General features: G+C 40.4%; 1 protein-coding gene across 1 annotated transcript in view; it reads right to left on the reverse strand.

The window, feature by feature from the left end:
- Positions 1-1,027: 1,027 nt before the first annotated feature.
- Positions 1,028-27,500, reverse strand: part of LOC138020721 (dynein axonemal heavy chain 5-like) — a 27,664-nt gene continuing 1,191 nt past the window's right edge. The window contains exons 2-24 of the mRNA XM_068867657.1: positions 26,034-26,168; positions 24,815-24,902; positions 22,575-22,738; positions 20,159-20,336; positions 18,951-19,126; positions 17,626-17,802; positions 16,699-16,812; positions 15,569-15,676; positions 13,998-14,444; positions 13,249-13,334; positions 12,543-12,870; positions 11,752-11,958; positions 11,017-11,334; positions 9,108-10,239; positions 7,867-8,102; positions 7,084-7,188; positions 6,552-6,665; positions 5,826-5,888; positions 5,184-5,422; positions 4,281-4,521; positions 2,956-3,155; positions 2,417-2,570; positions 1,028-1,066 (exon numbers count right to left, since the gene is read on the reverse strand). Coding sequence (XP_068723758.1) covers positions 1,028-1,066; positions 2,417-2,570; positions 2,956-3,155; positions 4,281-4,521; positions 5,184-5,422; positions 5,826-5,888; positions 6,552-6,665; positions 7,084-7,188; positions 7,867-8,102; positions 9,108-10,239; positions 11,017-11,334; positions 11,752-11,958; positions 12,543-12,870; positions 13,249-13,334; positions 13,998-14,444; positions 15,569-15,676; positions 16,699-16,812; positions 17,626-17,802; positions 18,951-19,126; positions 20,159-20,336; positions 22,575-22,738; positions 24,815-24,902; positions 26,034-26,168 — 5,049 coding nt within the window. The remainder of the gene's footprint in view (positions 1,067-2,416; positions 2,571-2,955; positions 3,156-4,280; positions 4,522-5,183; positions 5,423-5,825; positions 5,889-6,551; positions 6,666-7,083; positions 7,189-7,866; positions 8,103-9,107; positions 10,240-11,016; positions 11,335-11,751; positions 11,959-12,542; positions 12,871-13,248; positions 13,335-13,997; positions 14,445-15,568; positions 15,677-16,698; positions 16,813-17,625; positions 17,803-18,950; positions 19,127-20,158; positions 20,337-22,574; positions 22,739-24,814; positions 24,903-26,033; positions 26,169-27,500) is intronic.

Here is a 27,500-nt window from a genome sequence, read left to right on the forward strand (position 1 = left end):
AATCCCGTGAAGATCACCTCAAAAATACAATGTTTCAAGTATGACTGTTGTGTTTACCTGATGGTGGTGTGAAGCGCTTGCTTGACCCGAGGATTTCCAAAAGGACTGGATCAGAAACAAAGAAGAATCTTGGAAAAACAGCCGTTTTTCTTCTCCAATTACCTGGCAAGATGGGATTCAAACGAAGTCGTAATGTGACAAAAGAAAGCGACCGTACAGTCAACGTGATTTTGCAGGCATGACTAAAGCACAAAAGACACAGGTCCTAATATAATTCACTAAGTGGAGCGTTGAAATAGCATGTTTTCAGCGATTTTAGTTTAAATCACTGGAATAGTTGACAGTGCTAAATGGATCATAACCTAAGGCAATTTTACACATTCGAGTTGTTGATGTATGGCCGAAAGAATCAGGAAAACATTTGAAACATTAAAAACAGGTCACATTCGTAATCAATGCGTTCGAAACGCAATCTCTATCTAAAGGATGATGTGGAGACTCGCTTTGGGGAAGTCAATTTGTTTTACATGCACATGCGTCCTAGCCTTCGCTCGTTTTTAAGGTCCGACAGTGAGAACACGCATGAATTGAACGGCGAGTCTCGTAGGTTTACGACTGCCTCTCGGATTTTCTCCGTGATACCCTCCGAGTCAGCATCAGGAAAAATTAATGATTTTTCATTCATTTATCAGCGTCATGCAGCTTTTACCGTCTACTTCTTCACAAGTGCTAGATGAGTCCGTTTCGACTATTTCCAGTCTCCGTGGCAGTGTAGTTCTTGGAAAAATTGTGAACCTTAAACTAGTTTAATATCCCATCGTCCATGATGAGTCTCCTGTAGCCTGAATGGTAGAGAATGCGAATAAATGATCGGAGGGCATAGGTCGACTCTACGACAACATACCCACTGAGCGACTTTTGACATAGCTCCAGTTGTTCCAACAAATGAGGCAACAATTGTCCAAGGGTTTCATCTCCCACACAACACTGTACCACATTTGAGTCTCATGTGCACGAGTCATGATCTTTACCCCTGTTTTTTAATGTTCTGGAATCGTTTTGCTTCCTAATAATTAACAAAAACAAAAGATAAAGAGGGCCCGTTTCTACTAAGAAGTAGCTAGAGCACAACTCCATAGATGAGTCCGGCGTATACCGAAATGAAATTCTATTACTATCACTATTTTATCATTAGGGCCGTTAATACGAGAGAAATAAGCCGCGGCTTACTCTGGCGGCGGCTACATAAGACGCAAAGACCCCGTATAAATGGTACAAAATCTACGTTCACAGCTTTCTCAACCCGCGGCTTAATGCCTGGCCTGAGAGTTTATACTCGTATAAATAGTTCCTTTCGCGTATATATGTACGACGCGGCCAGAGTAAGCTGCGGCTTATTTTCTCTCGTATAAACGGCCCTATTATCCTTTAGCTTAAAGTTTACTTGTTTCTCTTAGTGGCCATTATAGACACAACAATTAAGCTTTGCTCTTGGCGACGATTCTCTAGTTACTTCATCCTGTTATCCAGCTACTTCATTCAGTTCCAATGAAACCGTGTAAGACACTTTTGGCAAATAACGTTCCCACAAAATCTTGAAACTTGTGCTCGACGGATCAGACTAATCCGATTGTAATAATTAGGATCGCTCTATAAAAACAACCTAAGAAACACCAAAGGTCAAATATGGCCCTCATATTATTGAACGCTGACGAGTATTTCATCTCAGTTTAGACCCAGATTAGTCCTCAAAAATATATAGACTGGAGTGTTTTACTGGAAAGTACACCACTAATAAAATTCATACGGAACTACATCCGAGACTCCAGTGGCGTATTTTCCACATTTTCAGTAGTGAGGATATTGATGACGCATTTGAATGGTTGTTTGTGCAAACAGTCAGTGAAAAATGGCGAGCAATAGATTCGTGAAGTTCCGTGAGGCTTACGTAAAATCCTTCTCTGAGAAACAAGAAAATGCTGACATGAAGAAAACTTCATTACAACTTAAAATTATTCAAGGAATTCCTTGCAAGTGAAGAAGAAATGAGAAAATTGAAGAACTTCCTGCCGCCGAGCTGCAAAATTTGGCAATAAAGTTTGCCCTCGGTGTTAGAAAGAAAAATTGTGAGTAAAACAATCCTACCTATGTATAAAAAGTAAATTACACAGTGGTTTGAAGATATGAATTTTATTTTCTCGTGTTAAAAACAATATTTTACTCACCTCGCTGCGCTCGTTCGTAAAGTATTGTTTTTACTACTCGAATTCATATCTTCGCGCCGCCGTATAATATCCTCTATGTATTTTGCTGAGGGAATGATTTATATAGTCAGAAAGCGGGGTTGATATTAAAGCTATTTTTCTTTTTTTTGGAATCAGTAAAGAATGGGAGATGCATCTTCCAAGTTCACAACCTTTGGCAGCTGCTTAGCAATATCTCCACCGACAAACACAGCCTCAAGGTAAATCCACAGATTTTGCACCGTGAGCCAGTTTTCGATGATGTCAGTTGTATTAGAAAGTTTCTGAACCCAGCTCTGGATGTTCTTCTTAAACGGAGCGTTATATCTGGGGAAAATACCCAAAGTCATTCATTTAATGCATACGACACATTTCTTCGTTGTGAGCTTCACGCATAAGGGCGTCAACCTCTAAAGACCCGTGCAACTGACGCAATCCGAGGCCCGTTTCTCGCAAGTCCCGAACTCTTTTCGGGTCCGAAAAGCCATTTGTGAAACTGCCAACCGTTTCTTTTGGAAAGCCGACCTTTTAACGTGTTTTAAAGGTAACAAAAAGGAAAATAACTGTGAAGTTTGACGACTTAATCCTCTCCGTTCTTGAGATACAAAAGGGAATTGTGACACCCTGAAATGGCCCGTAAAGTTTCAGGACTTCCCTGAATTAGAAATAACTTGTTGGAAATCTATTGGGGAAACCCAAAACGTACGCTTACCTATTGCTCATTAAAGACCCCAGAACCATCAAACTGTCCTCCATCAATGTCACAATCTCAGATGTGTTGTCTCCTCGAAGAAGAAGCTCGCCACGGTTCTTGAAATTGGCAAAAGTAAGCTCACGTGTGCTCCAATCAGCGACCACTGCCTTCAGCTTGGCTTCGATGTCTTTTTCTTTAACAGCGGCAATACAAATATCCTGAGTGCAAATGAAAGATAAAAGAGGTCGTGTCAATGTTAAGCTAATGTCGTATGGTCACGATAAAGAAAACCAGGAAACGACGTTTCCAGCACTAGCAAAAATTCATCTTCGGCTCAGACTCGCAATTTTCAACAAGTCGAGATCAAAGAACGCTCATTCAATTTTCACTAATTAATTGCAACTTAAAAAGCAGCTTCATCAAGGTCTCAAGATTATACAGTCGAGCACAAATTCTATACTGATCGAGAAAGTCACTGAAAATCACACTGGGGATCAAATTTTTGGGAGAAAAACCTGTCGAGGCAGGAAAGAGAACCAACAAACTCAAACCACATAAAGTCAAGTTCAAGAATCGAGCCCGGAACACAATAGTGAAAGGCGAGCTCTATTGCAACTGCGGAGACACCTGATTCCTTGCACTGCTTAAACCGACTTTCGCATTTTAATCCAGTATCAACGACACTAATATTTTAAACACTTACAAAAAAAATTGTTTGTCTAAAACTAAGGTCTAGCGATGTTAACCCAGTTCAGGGGATCTCTGAACAACGCTGCGCCAGTAACAAATTACTGCGACAACATAACTGTGTAATTGTCCGGAGATAAAGTATTATTGAGATTCCTGAACCAGTGCGCACCTACAGTTTGTTATCAAAGATTCTCACAGTCAACTGACCATACATGTCGGTAAAAATGAGATTCATGATACAGTGCATTCACCTCAATGTGCCACAAGGTGTCTTCTGGAGCATAAGAACTTATGTATTACTTTTTGGTTAGGGCACTGGTAAAAGCTTATGTTTAAGGATCAATTTGTGACGCCTACTCCAGGTCAGGTAAATCATGATCTCTTTATGTCCATCGCTGTATTGGACAACCCTCCAACTAACATGTTTCCATTTTCTTTTGACGCAAGAGCATGCAGCCATGTTAAAGGGGTAAACAAAGAACAGCGACCATGTTACTGAAGCAAAAGAAAGGTGCTGGTAATGTCTGAGAGGAAGCACAATGTATTCCAACCATCAAAACACGCTTGCTAGTAATTCAATGAAATTTTTTGGCATAACAACAAAACCACAATTAAATCTAAGCTCTAGATTGAAAAAAGGGCGAGTGTCTTGCCTCAATGTCTTCTTTATACTTCAGTAGTGGAGCTTCCATGATATTCCTGAGAGAAAATGTTTCCGATTCCATGTCAAAGGTGTGTCCTGTCAGGGCTGCTATACGATCCCAGTGCCTCTGCTTCATGGCTTTATTGGCCATGAGCTCAAGCAAAGGACAGCTCTCGTTGAAGTCGTCAATGGTTTTCTTTAAATCCATGAAAGCTTGCCAGTCTTTTAAGGCGCGAGGAAGCTTACGGCAGCTGAAAAAGGGAAACGCATACAAATGAATCAATTTTGGTTACGCACTGAAAGAAAACACTATGTTTAAAGTCTCGTTACATCCTTGGTGTCAATTCTTAGAAATTTTCTTATTTCGGCAGCATTTCAGTTATATATACATAGCGTTTTGCATTTGTTATGTTCCATCAAAGTTTCAAATAGTATTTTTAACCGGAAATGTTTCAAAAGCGCTGACAATGTTTAGCTGAAAATTTATCTCAAAATCGATTGCTTAAAAAATTCAGAAAAAGGTAGAAGTATCTGCGTTTGCTGAAGAACCTAACAAAGCAAAAATAGAGTTCAACAAGATACAATTTCTTCGGATTCAAAACTACACACAAGGATCATAGATATGATGTTCATTTCATTCTCATAGCATAAATACAGGTGCTAGCGAAATAAGAACATTTAAAAAAATTGGCACCTCGAACCTAAGACGAGACACTAGGAGTAAAAACTACAGCTAAGGTCAGAATTATAGTGCCCAGTCACATGAATCAAACGGGCAAACCAAAACGCATGGCAAATACATGCAACCTGCGCTACGCGAGGGAGAACATGATCATGTTTTTGCCACTCATTAGATAGAAATACTATAGCCTTAATCGTAATGATGTAAATGAGCCATCTTTCTATTATTTACCGTGTTTGAAAGTCTTGCAATTCAACGTTAATTTTCTCGATATTTACGTCCACCCACAGGATGTCATAATATCCGTTTACAGTGTCAATGACGTCGTTGTAAAGGCCATAAAGTTTCTGCAGAAGATTGAGTTCTCGGCGAATCTTCATGAGGTCAGGGTATTCGGTGACTGGGAGACCAAAAAGCTCCTCTCCGCCAGAATATGTGATATACTTGCGCCACAGGGCATCGAATCGATTCTAAAACCAAAGACAACAATAAGTTACACTTTAGTGAATTAGTGTATTCCCAGCTAATTTTATAGGTCCACCAAGCTTCGCTCCTGCGGCGTACAAAATGTGGTCATCTGGTACACAAAGAGATTAAAAATTGCTAGACATAAGGGCATTATGACTTCACTTGCAGCCACAAGCATGCCGCATACAGACGCATAACCACAACTAAGCAATCAGACCAAAGAAATGAAGCAGTTATTCGACGATTTTCCCGCGTTTAGCACCATCTGTCACCATGGTTTGCGTAACGCGCTGACTAAGCGCGGGAAAATGTCAAATGGCGAGAGATGTGCATCACTGACGTCTCTCCGATTTTGTTTTAAATTTTCTCGTTTTGAAAAGTTTAAACTGATATTGTTTTATCAACCTGGAAAATGATCAGCCTGTCACTGGCTTCACGCGGTGGGACATTAGAAACCATTGGTCCTTTCTGTAGGAATAAAACAGGAACATTAAAAACCACATAGCTAGGGAATAATGACCACATCTACATAGTCTCCAATATACCCTCAATAACCAGAGGTCAGCCTCACAAAGTAGAAAGTTAATGCTGCTTTTTGATGAGGAAGCAAAACCCTCGTGCAAGAAGAACAAACAAACAAATCGACTCTGTGATCATTATATTGCTGAGAATTCTCTCCAAACCATCGATTAACCTGAAACATACTTTACGAAGAAACAGTGGAATTAATATTGATTGGACACTGGTACCGCACGGCACACGTTTATTGCGGCTTCCAGACAATCACGACTCGATGAAATCGACATTTTACTTTATAATCTCAATATATCACAGTGATATCTCAAAATTACTTTGTAAAGAAACGCTTGAAACACGAGTGAGAGCTGTGCCCAAATCTAAGTTCAAATGCGTACAGGAGTATTAAAAAATACGAGGAACTCACCTTATTAAAGAGTTCCCATATTCTTGTGCCTGAGAGAAAGGCCGACGAAAAGTACTTATCGAATTGCGCGGACAGTGGATTTCCAAGGTATTGAGATGATGTCGTTAATTGCTCGAACATTTCCCGAACTTAACTGCGTACTTATTTTACAGAACCGATTAGGCAGAGAACAAGATAATTTAACCTACCGCTTGATAGTCATCAGAGAAATTAGTAACATCTACGACAAACACTTCCACTTTCTCGATAAGATCTCCCTTGAAATTGGGCTGGATCTGGATAAGCTGATCTTGCGATTCCGTCTAGAAAGTGAAAAACAGGTCGCAGAATCAACTGGGCATTCAAATTCCGTCTCGCGCACCAAAGATGCACTTGAAAGCCGGGACGTTTCCTTCACGGGGAGGGGGCAGGGGTAGGGAAATTTAATCTGTCCAATCAAACGGTTCCTTTGTACTTCCGTTTCCCAACACCAGCACTTGTTTTGTTTTGTTTTTTCCTTTTTTTTTTTTTTTTTTTTTTTTTTTTGGGGGGGGGGGGGGGGGGGGTTTTTGCGGGGCAAGACGGCAAGGGAACCGAAACTTTCTGTTCCAAGCATCTTTTATACGTGCGTCTCCCGAAAACTCCAAGTGTGATTGTGCCACATCTTCACGGTTCTTTCCCCAATTGCCCCGCGTTAATTAAAGTTAATTAAAAGGAACCACATGAAACTATAATGTATACCGCCAAAGCCTGAAGTTTCTGCCATGAATACCGAAGACTGTCTACTCTTTCAGACTCATCCTTGGCGACTAAGAGTTCGTAACGATTCAACATGGCGTACGATTCCTGCAAGACGAAATATACAAAAGACATAAATAAGAACAACGACAATTAATGCGAACTCTTCAATGTTTTGAACATGCAATTCTGTTCACCTTACTGCGCCTTGACGGTGAAGTTCAAATTCCTATCAACCATTTCGTTTCCGAAGCTGTCGGTCACTGTCAGCCGAATGCGTCAATCGTGCGTCGTGTTCTGCATTATCACATGTCTGATTTCGATCCACCCTGCCTGTTTCAATTTTTTAACAATCCGGTAATCGTTGCTGCAAATGTGATTGCACATGGAGGAATGAACCAAAACGGTACTTGGAATTTGAACTCCAGAGCCCGCACGTTCATGGAATAAGTAAATTAAGCAGGTTTCTTTTGCGAGACGTTTTGCAGTTGCTTTGGTAATGCATTGCTATGCTTAGTAGGCAAAAACCAAAAACCATTGCAGTAAGAGTTCTATTAGAGGCCAAGGCTTCTGTTCTGAAAACGCACACTTGAAAAAATTTAGATTTTCAAAGTTAATCCGTGCAGTCAGAAAGGGGCACTCCACTCCAACCTATAGTTCCCTACTTATTCTTTTAAAAACGAGTTTCAAGCCCCATTTTATTTTATCCCGAAGAGATGTGAACTTTGAATTACTGTACTAATGAATGTACAACTCAAACATGTTAGAAGAATAATGGCACCATACCTCTATTGGTCCAATAGACATGTCAATCATGATTTCTCTATCTCGGATCTCTTTTAAAGCTGACATGGCATGTCGTATGTCATCAAGGTCTTTGATTGGCCGGCTCAACCGTTTCGTGATATCCTCAAGAAAGGTGAAGACCTCCTCCATTTCTGTACGATATCGAACGTTACAATTCCGTCCAAAAGCCACGCACCAAGCTCTAGTTTCCGCGCATAGCGCTGTTTTGAGGCGTTCTGAGACGTGGAAGAAAACAAATTAGAGGCAAGAGGAGAGAAAGTCCTCACTAAAAGATTATGACGAACATGCATAAATGAACTTACCACATTTCGTTAACAATACTGGCATCAGTGCTCATTCTTCGATTTTTTATTACAACAAATAATTCTCACTTTTTCACACACTGGAATGAAAAACCAGTGCGAACAGCAACGCAGTTTATAAGAAAAGCAGCTGCCAATTGTTTTGTTTGATCCTCCACTAAATTAGGGCCACATTGGTTTCGCATTGGAGAAGAAACTGATGGCTCCTTTTTAATTTCAAAGGTGATATAGCCTCCATCCATAAAAAGGAAAACGCTGTTTCAAGGATTCCAATCTTTAGTTTTTCAATCAGACGAGAAAGACACGAAGGGCGTTTAACCGAATGTTGAAATACTTAACATTTTGATCCACTTTAAGTCAGCAGCAAAGATAACCAACACTGACTTATTTTGAATCGGAAAGTCTTCGAATCCCTCCCTGAGTTTGCGCATACTCAAATTTGTGGCAAAGGTTTGTTCCTGACGGTCTTATGAAGAGACCTTCACTACGACTGCACGTATTTCGTAAGCAGAGAGAGCTCTTAACATAGTTAATGCATGGAGATGGTTATGAAACTCGACAAGTCCCTTTGTTTCATGTTTTGTCCGTATTTTTGGCCTTGACCCTGCACAAAACATTCCTTTTTTCGAGAAGATAACCAATCAAATCCTTCGATCAAATTATGCGCAACTAATTTGCAAACCCGTGCGAAGCGAAAAAAAAAGATTGTGCAGGGTCACGGTCGATTCAACATCGATTGCAACAACATTGTTCTCGCTTTTGAAGGTTCTAACGTTTCATAACCAGTCTCTCGATTAACTATGGTCTTAATTATCGGTGTTGACCAAAAGAAGGGAGGGCTCTGTGGTATCACTCAAAAGCCGGATTTGCATCCCTGGAAATGCCTCCTTTTCAAGGATATATTTACTAATTTTTCACCTGTAAGCAAAGCAATGGCACCAGCTTTATAAGACTCAGGTTCTTGCAGGATAGTCTCCTCCAATGCATTGTACTTCAATATCTGAGCTTCAAATTCCGACAGCCTCGGTTCTGTTTCGAGAAACTTAGCGATGTTTGTCTCACGATCTTCCTTCCAGATCGGTTCGTACTTGTTAAAGAACTCCAAGGAAGTCGTAATGTCCTTCTTCTGGGAATTAATCGCCGTGGAAAGGAAAGCTACAAGCTTCGCGATTTCTTTATTTTCAGCCACGTTCTTGAAGTAGTTCGCTCGCTGCGGGAAAATAGCCATGCTGACGACAGTTCCCGCATCGCTATCGACTGGCATTCTTGTCACTCGACGTGAGGGCGCAACGTCAGATCTGCTTTCATCGTCACTGCCTACGTTGCTTGCCGAGCGACTCCGACCTTCATTATCAGAATCCTCTTTTTCATTCTTTTCAGCTTTCAAGAGCGCTTTGCAAGTCTTGTTCCACTGTGAGACGCCTTTCGACACGGAAACAACGTATTGTGCTGCCTTATTTAGTCCTTGCTGAATTTCGTCCAAAGCTGGCTGCATTGTGATGTTTGGTATTTGTAAAGTGACGTAAGCTGAAAAAAGCGGTGACAAATCCGGCCCAGAATCTTTTCCTTGTGTAAGTGCCCTTCCTTTGTCAACGTAATGATGCGCGAAAGCTGACTGCACACGCTTGCGCATGGAATCTAACGTTGTCCTTGTAACTCGAACAATCGCGTCAACGTTCTTATGAATAAAATGAGTCAGCAGTTCCTGAGCCTCCATGTTTAGCTGATCACGAGTTTCGCGCTTGCGCTTAGCTGCAGCCGCTGCTGGACTGATGGCAGCACTTCCTAATCGGCTACTGCCTGTGCGACTATCTGGACGGCTCCCACCCGTGCGCGGACGGCTTCGAGCACTCTCCTCTCTGGGGACAGCTGTTTCTTCCTCTCCCTCGTCGTTTGGCAAATCTTCCAAATCTCTCTGATCTTCGTCGCTGTTAAGCTCGTCTTCATCTTCTTCATCTAACTCAAGGAGCATTGAGATGAGTTCGTTGGCAGCTTCTTCTACCCGTGTGCTCTTTGATTCCAGCAATTCAGATCCACGCTTGCAAAGCTCCTGTCAATTGAAATATATGCAAGGGTTATCGGCCTGAAACGAAGGGATATCAGATTTATTCACCTCTGGTTCCGCCCGAGGGCGGAACCAGGGGTTCAATAAATCTGATATCCCTGAGTGAAAGGCCGATAAAATGCTTATTTTACACATCGGTGATGTTTTCTAGAAAATGCACTGTTGTTTGAGATGTCGGCATAACGGCTTGATGAAGATTTGTAAAGAAAAAAAATATATGTAGTCTCTAGGGACTTAAATTACATCCATGTGCGTGAAAAATTGCGAAAACAAAATTGTCATGGTCTGAGTTGAATATTTAAGTGTAGTTTCCCACGTGTTATAATTTGCACTGGCGATGTTTTGAGGGGAATAACTGCAGGGGAATATCTCAATATAATCCCCTGCGAGAACAAAGGAAACCGAGCCATGCTACTGGAAACAAACGTCACTCCTAACCTACCATTGCGCTGCTAGATTGCTTGAGAAAACAATCACGTCCTTCCGAATTTGCGAAAAGAAATAGAAAAATGCAACATATAGAAAATCAATGATCGGTGTTAATTACCTTTGCTAAAAAAAATTCGAATAGTAACGGGGCTTGTTGTTTACAAGGTTAAATTTTCACCATTGTCTCAGGAAAACCTCCAAGTGCGCCTCATACGAGTTCCAACGAAAAACAAGATCTAGGAAAATCCAAGGATTTTTTCTTTCGCCAAATTTGAAAAAAATAAGGAATACTCAAACATGGAAGAAAATTACAGCAAAGAAAGAAGAGTTCACCTCGGTGTTTTTAAGGAACTTCTCGATTGTCCATGGTGCATCACTCGGAAGCTCACAAAGAGTAGTATCACTCATCTCTTGTAACACAGATTCAATCCGGAATTTGACTAGGTCATTTGCTCGGTCGATCAGAAGCTCTAGTTCCTTTAGGGCTTCGTACACGCTGTCGATGTACGTATCAAGACTCAGGGAAGTCCAGTTCAGCATAGTGAGACCAGGTTCGATTGCTGCGTCCACTTTGGCGAGATGTGGTGACATGAGGGGTTTAAATGCTGGTGGTATTCGACTCAGCACCCGGACGCTCTCAGCAAGCAGAAGCTAAAAGATAGACAATAACAAGAAAGCAACATTAAAGTGAAAGGTGAAAAGTACAAAATGGTGAAGCTAGTAGTTTTCCCACTGTCGCATGGATTTACTCATGGACAAATACAGGACAATGCGTCAGTTTTTCAGTTGGTTTTTCTCTCCTCAGAAAGCAAAATGTTCAACGTCGGATTCGATCTGGATTCAGTGGACAATAGGCTCCCCTCTGGAATTGTCACTCAGTTGACTTTAATTTTTGCCTCGCATTCATTAAAAATAAAAGCTACAATTTAATATCCATCAAATTTACAAGTGGCTTAAATCCTCCTTCGGAGAAGACAGGTCAGTCCATCCAAGAGATATCCAGCTTCACTACATTAAAGATTTAGGAAATGATTACACGCACGTTATCGCTAAATTATTATACCTTACCTCAAGTCTGTTGTAGTTTCTCTTTATGGCCTCTCGTTTCTGGAGAAGGGTCTGCGCACCAAAGGGTATGTCCAGACCCAAGCGGACCATACACTCCGATTCTCGAATGAGAGTTATTATCTGGGGATCAAAGTTCACAAACAACTCTTTGGTCTCGGGATGCCGTACGAGGAGAGAGGCCTGGAGACCAGACTTTGCAACTTCCACCTGTATTAAAAAAAAGTAAGAATTAGTTTGTCCCTGAAAGTATTACTTGATTGTCCATTGCTCAGGTCACACGAATAACTAGAGGCCGAACATGTTCAACTCCTTGTAAGGACAACATCTGTCAAAATAAATCAGTGAAAGAGAGTTGAGTATATTAAAACTCCGACTGTTTCAACTAGACAAACCAAGAAGAAACAAAACATGTGACTATTACTTCATTTGTCAATATTGACTTCGCTCATATTGTCCACAGGGGAAATTTGGTGATGACTTTTCTCAGGGGTTAACGAGTTCCAACTGTTACTGTCAACGGAGGAAAAAGTGTTCTGTTCAGAAACTTTTATGCAACAACTTACAAGCGGGTGTAATTAAAATGACCCATTCCAATGCAGTTATAGGCAAGCGAAAACGAGAATTCGTGTTTGTGTTTAGTGTACGCACTGAAATGACCCAAATATCTCATCATTTAGTGACCTTTGAACCCAAAATCATCAAAGAATATCAGCCTGAGTAATTCGGCTACCTGAAGTGTCTTGTTTATTGATTAAAGGAGCCCCGGTCCATGCTTTTACCATTCTCTTTACCTGTTGCTTCCAAGCCTGGTGGTACAGCAGTTCAAACTCCAACAGCACCTTAGCAAGTTTGTTGTAATTCTTAATGACCTTTTTGGCTTCAGGGTTCTGAAGAATTGTGGGATACTTCTGAAACATTTCCATTGGCTCTTGAATCCGCCGGTACATCTGTTGGGCCCAGGCTATCTTGCCTGCGATTGGCGGTAAGTCCCAGGCTATTGGTGGGTCGTTTCGATGTCTCTGGTAAATCTTTTGAATTGTTTCAATGTCACGACCAAAATGCATCAGGATTCGTTCGTACTTATCCTGAATCGTCTCTTTCAAGCTTTCCAGATTAAGCCTGTTGAGAAAGTTTGAGACGGTTAACTGAATTCCGCACCATGCACTCGTAACAAAGAGATTTTCTATCGAGTTAATCCAACCAAAGGGCAAAGAATGAACCAAAAATTTTGTAAGTTTTCCTTTTTCTTGTTTTTCCTTCCTTTTGAGTGTGGACTGTGTCTTTCTTCCTTATAAATTTTCACGAGATCTCTCTGCTAATAAGGGGAGGGGGATTGTTTTGAAAGCTCATCCCTAACCCCAACCCGAGAAGACCACAACAAAAACTCTAACATAACTAAGGTTCTAGTCATTGAACTTGGACGTAACCAACGGTCAACGTTAAAAAGTGAAAAACAGTTGGACAAAAATGAATTTCCCCATGCAACGACGGACTAACCTCTCAAATTTCCTGATTAGCCTTAAGGCTCGTTGGGTTGATGGTATGCGATCGAAACAGTTGTCCATAAAAACCTGAAGCTGGATCTGTTGAGAACAATATTACTACATTTTAAAGACTTTTTCCTCAAAGACCTGTTCTGTCTTTGGTCAAGCAGAAATATTAATCTTGCAGTAACGCAGTGAGGTCAAGAATTACCAAACCCTTTTTTCCAGTTTTTAATCTAGCTAATAAGTTAACGTCAGTTACCTTACAAAATCTTCACTTTTTTACACTGAAAGGACGAAAAGCGAGACAAATTTCGTTACTTTAAAGTGTCATTAGCCTCAGCTGTTTTTCTTTTCCAGGGTAACTATCTCCACTTGCAAATACATTGGGCTATTTTCATCTAGACCTACCGCAAAATACAATGACAACAATAGGTCTTGATACTACTTGCCCACATTGTTAAAACTTACAGTAAAAATGTTTCTGTTGTTGTTGTTGTTGTTGGCCCGTATGTAAACCTTCCAAAAATTAAAATCGAAACCTAGAAATGAAATTTCTCTTAACGAAAAACTCACTTTTGAGGCACTTAAAATCAAAAACTGGAGAATGTACTATCTCCAATTCCCATGGTAAAAAAAAATGATTACAAGTTAAATTGAAACCGTACTTTATGCCAAAATGAAAGTTATATTATGGAACTCGTTTTTTCAAAGGGAGGGACATGTAACCGCTCATTTATTTCTTCCTATGACCGACCGTACCTGCAAATCATTGATTTGTCTCTTAAACTCCTCAAAATCGGCATCAAAATCCATTTTCCGATAATCCAGCAAATCGTATGGTTTCTTTCTCATCGTAGTCACGATCAAAACAAATTTGTTCCACAGCTGTTCTATTCCTTCAATCCGCGACTCTCCAAGACACGAAAACGCCTTCATTGTGTCTAACATGTCAATGATCTTATGCAGACGACGCGAAAACGTATTGATTTTACCAAAAATGTACATTTCGCTGAATTCGAACTGCCTTTCCTCTGGATTTTCTTCCAAGCGCTGTTTCGTCTTTTGAAAACATCTTTGATATTCTTCATTTAAACGAATGCAATTCTTCAGTTTGGAGACAAGTTCATCTTGTTGATAATCCCACACCGTCTTGTACCCATGCTCTGTTATGTAACTTTTGCAAGCGGTGATCATTTGATTTGTGACCTGAAAAACAGCATAACAGTTCACTAGATTTGCACACATCCATTCATCACAGTTTTTGCTTACCACTTCAATCTGCTAAATCCTTTCACAACCATTCACTGGAGACGAAGACTATCAATTTACCAGACAACGCCAAAGCAGTATGGAAATAGACAAAAGAGTGAAGTGATCCGCTGGCACTTATCTGGACGATTTAAACGATGGTTTCTTATGAACAACCGAGAAATGATAATGGTTCCAACGGGATTTAAACCTATTGCCTCTCCGATGCCGGTTCTATGTTCTACCGACTGAGCTAAGCCCCTCAGTTGCCGGGAGCAATCTGTTAAGCTCTTTTATTACCGTCAAAGCCTCTATGAATGAAATTAATGTTAATTGAAGTCCTGGTTATTGACGAAAGAGAGTAGTGATCCTCAAACTTATTTGGACAAGTTAAGCAATTGTCTCATTCATTGTGTCCTACACGTCTTCACGGGAACAAAAAAGCTCCACAAATTGACCTTGAGTATAGAAAGAAACTTTCTCTATCGAAAATAATGCAATGTGGTCAGGGTTTGAGCCAATCAGAAGATTAGAAGACCAAGACTATTTAAGAACCCATGAAAAGGCAATGATTATAGACGGTTTGAGTACCTGCCACGTTCTTGAAACGAGAGAGGACAAAAGTGACAGGGTTTTTTTTTTAAGTCGAAATCGTGATCTGATTTGCGTTCATTAGTGCTCCAGCGCTAGAAGACTAGACACTTAAATAAAGTTCCTTTCCTTTCCTTAATTCGCCCCCTCCCACGGTCTTAACCTTACCAAGTAGGAAACGCAAACACTCTTGAACAGTGAACATGATGAACTTTATTTAAGGGTTTAGTGAACTTGACGCTGGAGCACTAATTGGGGACATTGTACAGAAATCTAATCTAATCAAGTCAAAGATTGGTTTTTGAGGAGAGGGGAAAACCGGACTACCCGGAGAAAAAATATCGCGAAGAAGAGTAGAGAACCAACAAACGTAACCGACATGGGACGCCAAGTCTGGGAATCGAGCCCGGGCCACATTGGTGGGAGGTGCTTGCTCTCACCCATGTACCATCACTGCTCCTTGCAGTTTCACCACAATTTACTGCACTTACCTTCACAAAAAGAGCTGTCATTCTCTCAGACGTGTTGTAATATCTGGAGTAACTGTTTATCATTCGAATGGCATTTATCAATCCAGGTATGCCATCCATCATTCCAATCTTAAAACGAAAAGAAGTATGATGAGTCGCAACCACAACTTCAGTTTTAACTTTTTTGCAAGAAAGATTTTGTCGTTGAACTCGCATTGACAAAGCTTCTCGGAGCTTAACTGTTAGAAACTTGTCCCCGGGGCTTTTCTGTACTTTTACTTGAATATGCGAAAGCGAATTATACGTATAGCTGGTACCAGCATTCTTTCCCTTTCTTAGTTACACCGTATGAAGTCAAGAGCAATTTTCAGGCCGTGCAAAATTCTTATGAAGATGAATCTTTGAAGTAACATTTTTAAATGAATATCCGACATCACTTTTGGTCAAAGAGCGCATGCGCATCGAGTGCCAGTCCTCAACTGCGCGTTTCATGAAAAAAAGGAAAAGAAATGAAGCAGTGATTTTTCCATCCGAACGGATCCATATTATCATAGTTCATAATCTGTAGCATGTGATTGCTGTTTGCGCAAAATTAAGAAAATGTTTAATAAAAATTATCAAAATGAGGCTTAATGACGCAATAAATTCACTAAAAAATAAATTCTCTTTAAATCCATGCTGCAGATTTTACATTAGAGCGTTTTTGCACTGTTGAAATGTTTTTAAGTTTTTAGACTGTTTGTTTTTTGGCCACGTGACTCACCAAATATTGTTGTGATTTCAACCAGAGAGAGAAGTCTTCAAAAATACGCACTTGGCCAAAAAGGACAATCGTGGAGTTAAAGGGAAAGGAGAAACTACCATTTGAAGTCCCCCATGCCAACGGTTTTGTAGTTGACAATCTCCCTCTTAAAGTCCCTAAGACGTGCTAAAATGCGTGCGGCACGTGTAACACGGTTATAACATTCCTATTTTAACCAATGATATTGTTGTTTTGTGGCGTTCTCACTAACGACCGCGTCGTAGTAAAACTGGAGCGCGTCGGGACGTACATGATCTGCACTCATACCACTCCACTTTGCAGCAGACAACGACACACACAAAACAAGGGTCAACAGTATTGAAAAAACAAGAACATGTGCATTACTCACTGGATCACTGTTGTAGAGTGGTTCACAGAATTTCTCTAGTGTATATAGAAATTTGACATTATCTTTAGCTTCATTAGCATAATCCGTTATTCTGCTATCAATCTCTCGCCAAGTCTGAGAATAAATAGAGCGACAGTCAGACACTTCAAGGAAAAGGATTAAATTACGTATTTCACACCCATTATTTCACCAAGGTGCGCGTAAATAAATTTGGCACATTGGTAAGACATCAATCAACACTGTTAGCCAATCCAGTGTCAAATGATGGAGACCAATGTTGGCACACCTTGCAGTTTTTGAGACCGAAAAGCTGTATCTCAGGCTAAATTTCAAGATGCAGTTTTCCATACTAGTGTTTACTGAGTGTTTCTTGAAATAGTCGGATATCGATTTTTTTTTTACTTTGCCGCAAGTAAAAACTAGCCCTCAGAAAAAGAAAATTTTCAACCCATCGTGCAGTTCCCTATACCTCCATATACAGCCTTTGTATGACCCGAAAGAACTTAAGGCCTAACATCTGCTTCCAGGTCTTTTTAGGAGTTCAACCCGGTAAAAACGTCTTTTCTACTGACACGACTCCTTTTTTCCTGCAGAAACCATTACCGGTGTAAGAGCATATCTTTAAAGGGGCAAGGACGTCTTATTGCTTTCGATGGATCTAACCTGACTGGCAGAAATCAGTTATTCTATCCGTGCAAAAAACACGTTTTGCAGGAAGAGCCATTCATAGAGGATTTTTGGCCATTGCTTTAAAACTACATGTAAGTGTGATAACTTGAAAAAAATTAAGTTGTGGTTCGATCCATTCCCATCTTTGCCGTCCTTAACAAGAGAAGACCGATCTCGTGTCTTATTTTCAATTGCAAATAGTGTGGCATTATTAACCCCTCGAGAGCCTTCTAGAACAGCATAAAAAAGCAAACAAACCCTCAGTAGTTTAGATTTCGCAGCATGGAGTACACCAACCACAGCTTTGCATTCTGGTCCTTTGACCTGATCCAAGAGCGAATTAAATTTCGCCATTCTTTTCTTCCAGTGATCAAGCTCTGCTTTGGGGCCAACATCATCGGCTTCTTTTCGCATTTGCTCACTCTCTGCTAAAACCTAGGACCAGAGATACGGAACGCATGGATTAAGAAGATTCGGATCGTCGGAAAAGGTATACAAGTGAGATTAGTCGATTGATCATGAAGGGGTAGTTAACCAAATGACGTTGGCTTGGGTTTTAAGAGCGCAATATACAGTTTCTGACGTTTCAAAGTACGTTTAAGTACACTGTATAACAGAAAACGCACAATATGCGGCCCTTCTATTAATGATTGTTATTATTCATTTGTTCAGATTCTAACTCAAATCGTAGACCAGAGACCTAGACCACAATACGAAAGTCGATGTAACATCTGCCCCCTGACCCGTCGTTAATGTTCTGCCAAAAGCTGTGCTCCCTTAAGTTTCACGCAGGCGATGGAGGAAGTTGGAATGGGCTTTTCTGTGTAGTTGTTAAGGAGGCTCGGGTAGTTTCATTAATTTCAACAAAATGTACTTGGTCTAGTTAGAAGGTTTGAATCTACCCAACTGTTTCACATAAAGGCAAAGTTACAGTGCCATGTGAAACACCAACAATTCCTTCACAAGGTGAACTCACTGATGTGAGGTAATAGGTTACCAAAGAAACGAAAGAGCCATCTAAAATACCCTATATTTTGTCTTTAAATGCCTTCGCAATTGGGAAATTTTAAGGTGGCTCTGAATCCGCTCCACAGACAGATTTATCTTAGTTTTCCAATTACATTCCAGCAATAAAAAATGGGGGTCACCGAGTTCGTTTTTGAAATATAAGCCTTAAAGACAAAATAAAGGGCATCTCTACATGGCTCTTTTGTTGCCGTGGTAACCTATAACGTCACATCCATGAGTGAATCGTGTCAAGCAATTAATGATGTTTCAAATGGCAGTTACTTGAAACAGTGGGCTCCTAGTGCTGTAGAGTTAATTCTTCTAATAAGACATTCCCTCCAAATTGTTGAAACGGTTTGAGCCACCAGCGATCACAACCTGCTCATCTAGCTGTAGCCTGAGTTACACAGAGTTTATACACAATCCCCTCCCTCCCTCCCTCCCATCCTCCATCATGTCTATGTCTAGTAACCCAGAAAACTTATGAGCACCCACTTTCATACACATGCAAGAAAAATTGGTGGTTTTTAGAAAGGGCTCTCTTTCTGGAAGCACAAAAGGTAAAAGATCTTCACCTGCTCAATCTGTTTGACCCAAGCTGTGACCACGTCCTCAATTTGTTCCAGTGTCTCTGAGGAACTTGCTGCAGCTATGTAATCATTTGGCGAGGAAATCCGAGTCAAATCAATGGTGTCACATTCCTTAAGAGTAACAGCATCATTCAAACTTGCTTGTGCACTGCACAGTATACCTGTTAACGAATTTAAAAATGATTTTCTGCGAATGGATAGGCTGGCCAACGTTTTTAAAGAAAGGGCACACATTAATCGTCATCCACTATCATCCACAAGGCCAAAAAGATTTCAAGATTAACGATTATGACTCTGGCTTAAGAAATAACAACAGCGAACTCAAAATAGGACGCCGGAAAACTTCGTCTTCACCCATCGTGTTTGCTGCGAAATTACCGAGGTAGGACAAAAACGCAACCGAGGAAAAAACGAAAGCAACCGCAAGCCGCCAACTAATTATCTGCGACAATGAGAGAATGGCAAAGAGCTTTTGCGGCATTGTTCGTTTTTAAAATCACTTTCACCATTACAAGCATGCCGCCATAATCAATCTGCGATTTAACCTAGGCGGAACCGCGGCCAATTGACGATCGGAGCGAAAAAAACAAAAAGTCAAAAGAAGTAAAAAAAAAAACAGTTTCAAGTCGCAAAATGAGTCCAGTTGCAGGGAACAGAAATAAGTAGAGGGTTGGTGTGTACATAATTTCCTTCCACGCGGACAGAAAGCCTGTCCTGTGGAAGAGTCTCACGTTTAACCCTTACGGGTCTCAAAGACACAGGTCAGTGTACACGTTAGTAAGATATAGATAAATAGTTTAATAAACAACACCAAAAGTGTCTCCTAGCCCTAATCACTCTACAAAAGTGTTGTTTCAGGTCTGGGAGAAACGTTTGGCTTAGTTGTCCATCAGTGGAGAAGGGAGTTGTAGTCTTGACCTGTGGAACGTGACCTGTGTTTCTATTAGACCCGCCTTTTTTACTCTGGGGTTGAAGTTAAAACTGAAAAACTGTAGGAACAAAACTAACGTTTATATTTCAGATGAAAAAGTATAAAAAAAATAGTTTTGCTACGTCATTACCTTCGTCAAGGGGATTGGCCTAAACAACTATCATACAAGTGATCACACGGGGAAAACTACAGGATTGTCATGATGTAAGCTGCCTATGACCCCAGACATCAGCTGGCATACATAGAGCTTTGGCTTCCTTACCAACAAAATTCTCCAGTTGATTCATGAAGCTTTGACGAACACTGGCACCATGTTTGTCTGATAGTTCACCCCAGCTAGAGCTCTTAGAAAGTGCGGGAATGTAAATATCAGCAAGCAGCCTTTCAACAGACTGAAGAACTCCAATCCCACGAGTGTCCAAAGAACCAAACGTTGTTTCCTGTATGAAAATGACCGAAGGGTCAACCCTCATCTGAATTGTTTCATTATCATAATTTTTTCCATATTTTTTTTTACACTATTTATGTAGTTTGTTTGTTGTTAAGTTGTCTTTTTTGTAGCAAGGGTTGGGTCAGGTAATTTACCTAGTAGGGGACCTTGGGTCCTATTGTAATATTGCCTGCCTTTGGGCGAATTCGTTATATAATTAAAAATAAAAATAAATAACTTCATTTTTCCAGGTTCTAAGTTTAAGAAGAATGTTTTTCTAGATCCCACACTAATGTTAATCACTGGTCGAACACAACCGGAATTTGTGCAGTGCAGCTACTCATTTTAGAGCAGTGTTTGGGAATTAACCTCATTTACTCCTCACAAGGAGAAAGAGGGGCTATGTACATGTATCATCATAATGTTTTATTCACCTACATCTACATTTAATTATTCCAGCACTCGGCCAAAGTCCCTTTTTGACTTGTGGCTGTTTCTGCTTACGTGGCCTCATACACTGGGAGTGTATTAGCCTTTTTAAAGACATCACTGCCAAGCCCGCCACTTCTGCTGGAGAACAGGACAGCCACAACACCAGGGACTTCATCCCCTACTCTTCTCGAATAATGGGAACTTATAAACTTATGATATTTCTGAGACAGGGCCTACGGTTTATAGTCCTTATCCGAGAAGACTTGAAAGTCTAACCATTTGCAAATGAAATTACAAAGGGAGCACTTTCTCCTCAGTTCTTTTAAGATCCTGAGTGTTGATCGGGCCAGGGTTTGAACCTGCGACCTCTCACATGATAGCCCGATGCTCAACCAACTGAGCCATCGGCGCGTAGACACTTGTTGTAAAAAAGCAGAATTTCCCTCACAGAACAGAATCATTTGTTCAGAGACCATGCAAGTTGGTCTCACTATGGGGTTTGGAAACCAAGACAACTTTTCATGCACTGTGATACATGTACAATGCTTTATAAAGTTTGTCAACTGGTTGCCCGAGCCTAATCAACAAAGTACATGTACGACATGTGTAACCACTTAAATGTAAGATGTCGTTCAAAGTTTTTAGACAAGTAATTTAATTAATCACGACCATCCTGTTTAATGTGTTGGAGCCATGCAGTCATATCCACTATCACACCAAGAGTCCCTTCCTTGAACACCCAACCCCAGCAGGACCAGCTACTCAGATCTAGTGACACATGGAAATTATTCTTTTTCTTTAGTAGTCTGACTAGGTGCAAACTGTATTAATCACATGATTTTTCCATAGGTAACAATGTAATACTGCCCGTTCCGCAGCGTCTAGTACCGCCGCATAAGTTGAGGAATACATTTCCACATTTTTTGCCACATCTTAAGTGTGGTTTTTGGTGGTTTTTCATATCTGGCAAGACACAGTAGTATATAATTTACAGTTACACATAGTATCCAGTTTGTACGAATCCTTCTTAATACTATACATGTAGATGTTCTTTTGATGAGGTAATCTTTCTCAGATTCCGTTGCTCAGCAAGACTGACTGGCGTACTGCCAATGAACTACAGTACATCTGAATCAATCTGAATCCACACCGCTTATCAAACACTTTAGTACTTGATTTCACGTACAAGCGATCATGATTATTTTAATTCTACATGTAGAAGTGCTACGAAAACTAGTGAGGGGATACTACCCCTCATCGGTTGTTTCTCGATTTTAATTTTGCATTGTTTGTCCTGGGAAAATACACTTTGTGTTCCTGTGGGGATGAAAAGGCTAAATGGACTATATGCAATAATATGTTTTGGTTAGTTTGTGGTTGGTTTGTCAATGGGGAGTACACTTCGTGTATTTGTGGGGTGAAGTGTTCCCATGCAGGTCACCCTTTGCCACATGCACTCACTGTACTAGGGTTGTGTGCCTTCTGATCGCACACGGTTACCATAGAAATCAAGGGGCGAGACCCTAAATAGGTAAGGACCTCTCATGTGAGGGATTTGTAACCCTGGAAAGGATTGTGGCCTTGGGGATTGTAACACCTTGGCGAGAATTGTAACCTTGCATTGCCAACTTGTTGTCATGGCCTTGGGGATTGTAACCCCTTGGAGAGGATCGCAACCTCTCATGCTGGAAAACTTAGTTATCATACCTTTACATGACCTGCTAATGGAGTGCTTCATCTCCTACCCCATTACCCCACAAACTGTTGTCTCTTACACTTGTTAGCATGGGTGGGGAACATAAATATTAGCTGTTACCTGATTGATATTAGCCAGAGTCAGTGCTTTTGATGGATTGATTCTGATAAAGAAAACACATGCTCCAGCCAGTTGCATGTCTCTTGTGTCTGTTATAAATACTTTTGCTTTTGTCTTGATGCTTGTAGACTGTGCTCCCCCAGGTCCAAGCCGCACATGTTCAACTAAAAACAATTACGTGTATAATAATATTGCATACTGATCTTAGTAATTATTAGACTAGTTCATGTACATTGTACTGCATTACTGATCTATGAACAAGAACATCTATTATGGAATTAATTAGTCCTTTCTTTCAAATCTTACCACAAAACGTATTTGAGCCACAGTACGTATTTGGAGCAACATTAACCACCTGGTTGACCATTGCTGTTATAATATCACTCCTTTCTTTTATTAATAGTCATAGGAACTACAAGATGTTACAAATCTATCGTTATTGTTTTTTACAGAAATTGACCTCTTGCATATTGTACTTTCTAGAATATTAGCCTAATATTGATTTAGCTAAAATTTTGATATCAAAGCACCTAAACCTAAGTATGAATCACACATGACAAGTTACAATTAAAGCACCTGACCCCAGTTGTGTTAAAAGTATCACTGGCAACATCATCATCATCATTCATTGCAGTAGAACTGACTATGATAATTGCCTTTCTCTCAAGCATGGTCCGTTACAAACAAGAATATTAATACTACTTATTAACCCGTTGACACCTCAAATGCCTTAGGGTGGCCCCCACTGACAAGTAAAATTGTCTGGTGTTAGACAGAGTAAAATCTGTTAAGCTTCAATCCCAGGGGTCAATTGGTTAATGGAGGGGGCATACAGCTGAACGTATAGTTTTTGACTGCTTAACCCATTGATACCTGAAGTTACACCCTAGAACACCCCCAGTTACGTTGATGAGCAAAATCATCTGAGTTGGGCAGGAAGCAATGGGTCAAAAGGCACAATTCCATGTCAAATTGATAGAATATTTCTGAGATTTTGGGCATACATGTACTATACAAAAAAAAAATCATGAGCTAACCAGACTGACACAATTGGTTTGAAACACTGCATCCTCTTTCAACAAAAAAAAAAAAAAGGAAAAACAGTTCCAGTTGTCAATTTTTCAAATTCCCACCCCCTACCATTCCATTTCATTTCCACCTCTGCTATCCCAAATTCAACAGTCCTTCTCTTCCAATTCCTATGTGATTTCTCCAGACTTTGATCCCTTTTCTGCCTCATCCCCATGCTTAAAATTGTTTTTATGTTTTATCTTTTTGCTAGGAATCACAGCCACTTCACTGGACAGAAATGGTATTAACCCTATTCCAGTCACTCACATTGCAATTACCCGCAGGACATTATACAAAACATGGACCCCAGGTTCATGAACCACCCCCATGAACTACCCCTCATTTTGGAAAGTTACAAGCAGAAAAAGCTTTAGACAAAACTAAAGATAGAAATGATCCCCACACTTACATGTAATTACCAGGACATTATCGTCTGTTATAGACACCTGAAGAATTCAGGTAGTGCTAACAGGATCCAAACCGTGATCTGTGATGTGAGCTATGAAGCCACTCAAGTAGGAGCAGGTCAATTTGTTGGACACATTATTTTGTTGCAGTGAAGGACTCGACGAATGAAATGTCAGTACTGTATATTTGAAGTGCTGGAATATAGACAAATTATGACCCTTTGAAGCCACCAAATAGGTGGTACATGTACACAGTTGGACTGTCTACAAGAGACACTGCTCAAATCAGTATCCCATAACTAGGACCGAACAACAGCCCTATATTCCTGTCACGGCATTCTTACAGGCCGCATTTATTTTTTGATTGAATTTCCTGCGAATGAGACTCCTGCAGGAGTTTGATATCCAATCACAAGAAACTAACTTGACATCATAGCACCACCGAACCAGTCTGAGAACTGTCTTCGTTTTTTGCAGAAAAGGTAGTCTAAAAATAGATCGGTCTCTAAACATGCCGTGACATTAGTATAGGAGTTGTCCACTCCTAGTCATTGGCTCCTGCTTAAATTGTCCACTTAGTCTAGATAAGTGCAAGGATCACTTCTCTCTTTCGTCTAAAGATTTTTCTGCTTGTACACATACTGACTTTACAACGAGGGGTGGTCCGCAAGGGTAGTCCATGGACCGGGTCCATGAAGGGTCCATGGACCGGGTCCACAGGGGTGGTCAATGGGGTCCATATTTTGCATACATCCCACTTACCTGCATCTGGTATGCTATCAACTTCTTGGAAGTAAAATATGATCCTTGAGAGACCATCGGCCTTGAAAAAGTCCTCCATAGTTTCAATCTACATGTATGCAAAAGTATAGAAAAGATAAAAATGAACATTACCATGTGTTAACAGTAACTATAAAAATTACTACCTGTACTTATAATTCCATGTACTGAATGGTTGCACTTCAGTCTATGAATATCAGTTCCATCAGTAGGGCTAACGCTCACATGGTTCATATGGGATAGAAATCTAGCACTTCACGTTACACTACACTCTCTTCAGTTAATTCTGTTTAAAATATAAGTGCTACACGGCCAACGTTTGTATAAACGTAACCTTTCCTTGTACTTATGAATATCAGCCATTGCAATAATCCTATTGACTCCTGAAAAGCCCATTATTCTCTATCTCAGTTACATGTACTCATTTTCATCTCTATCCTAGGAGTCAATGGGGGTGAATACATTGCAATTTACATTGTACAGTAAGGTGTACATAGCAGTTTTTCACAATAGGGTTACTGTTCCTTTGCATATAAAGGGTAGGGATGCACTCCATAATCTATTCAAACAAGTAATTCAAAATTAACATGGTCAAATCTATTCAAACAAGTAATTCAAACTTAACATGGTCATAGCTACTACTGACAGGTCAGACTACCAGTTAGACTGCATTGGTAAAAATATTTGGTATCAACCTAGACTGCGAGCAGTCTCTCTTTTGCCTGAAAATCTGCCGAGAGAACATGATATGCAAAGGCCGAAGCTGTGAGCCACAGGTAGCGAGGGCATGCTACTCCCAGCTTTGCCCCTTGGATATCACGGTAGATTTTTGAGCAAAAGAGACTGCTCGCAGTCTAGGATCAACCAAATCTAAAGACAAATCAAGCTAGTGGTGACAGAACATCATTCACCAAATGGAATTTGAGAGGTGGCAAATGAATACAACTGGACCAGAGTCAGCTGGATAGTTAACACATAATCAAGCTAGTGGTGACAGAACATCATTGATTCCAGTACCACCAAATGGAATTTGAGAGCTGGCAAATGAACACAACTGGACCAGAGTCAGCTGGATAGTCAACACATACATTGTACAGTGTTAGACAAAACATGCAGTGTAAAATTTACACTGCATGTTTTGTCTAATGACTTTATAGTACTGTTGTTAAATCGGCTTTATGCATGACAATGTGCCTAATACCTGAGTGCCTTCCAGTAAAGACTCGGTTACTTCCTCATTTGTAAGTCCAAGGGTATTAGCCACTGTAGTAATCAGGTATTCATGTCGAAAATCTATCATAGACCTCTTTGCTTCCCGTTCTTCTCTGGCTTTTTGCTATAGTCAAAAAAAAAAACATTAAGTATATTATTTTACTATACTTAATATTGTTTAAGCAATTAGACATTATCATAATATTATTTATAATGCCATCACAACTAAAAAGGAGCAATAATAACTGTCATAAGTTAGTATAATATTTATATTGTACTAGATGTGCCAATTGGAATTTGATACTACATGTATGTACATATTGGGTCAAAATTACGCTAAAAAATGTTAAGTGATGATTGTGGCATCCCTTAACAAACATGAGGGAACGTGCGTAGCGTAGTGGGTAACGCTCACGGACTGCACTCCAGCCCTCCGGGTTCGAATCCCAGCTTGTGCGCTCCAAAGTTCACTTAGCTTTCCATTCATTCGTGGTGGGTAAAATGAGTACATGTAACTGAGTATTACAGAGGACAAGTTGTGCATGCAATGTGTTAGGAGTGGCGCCCACCCCTGCCGTGAGTTGTGACAAATGTCATAAGTTACAGTCAGAAGCTAATGAAAAAGGAGCCTTCGGGTTGCCTTTGACTTTGGTCCACCTCTGGTCTTGTCTTTCTTGTCTATTAACAAACATCCCCCTTGAAATGTCCCTCTTAAATCTACAGTACTCATCAACTGGACACATAGATAGTCAGGAACACTTTACATGTATTAATATTTAGTCATAAGTAACACAATTATAAATGATATTTTAGAATAAAATAGATGTTTTATGCTGGTAAGGAAATACTGGGCAGCGAATGGGAGGAGAGCGTGACTTCCCATCACGTGACTACCTTATTTGGCTCTTTCATTCATCCCACCATGCGAGATTTCTCGGTTTGACATTTCCAAAGCTCAACTTGTTCTGTTTTTTCTGTTCAGCAATTTAATCCCTCCCTTCCCCCAGTTTTGCTTTCTGCTTCTTTTGTATTTTATCTTACTTTTTTCCTTGTGAGCTTAAAGGTAACCTCTTTAATAGTTCTCCTTAATAAAATATGGGCAGGGAATTGCCGCCTGCGGCACCCCTTCAGTCTTGTGCTCAACCCCCATCAGGGAAGGGGCAAAAATATTGTTACTGTGCTGGACTGGGTTAACTTGGCCCCAGGACATTATGTCAGCCACTATGAATTTGCCCACCTTGCAATACAGGCATGAGGCACCCCCTCGGCTAGTTGCCAAGACCCCTCATCCAGTGGTCCATAGGGGCGGTGGGTATTATCCGCGCCTTGCCAGTACATTCCCTCCCCCTTATTTACGCCCAAGTTGTGTCTTTTGTCTTTTACTTCCCACCAAAGAATATTAGTTGTTGTCAAGATCTGGTTGACCCTTATTAACTCAACAGGCCATTTTGCAAAA

Source organism: Montipora capricornis, chromosome 10, assembly GCF_036669925.1.
Source record: "Montipora capricornis isolate CH-2021 chromosome 10, ASM3666992v2, whole genome shotgun sequence".
Classification (NCBI taxonomy): Eukaryota; Metazoa; Cnidaria; class Anthozoa; order Scleractinia; family Acroporidae; genus Montipora; species Montipora capricornis.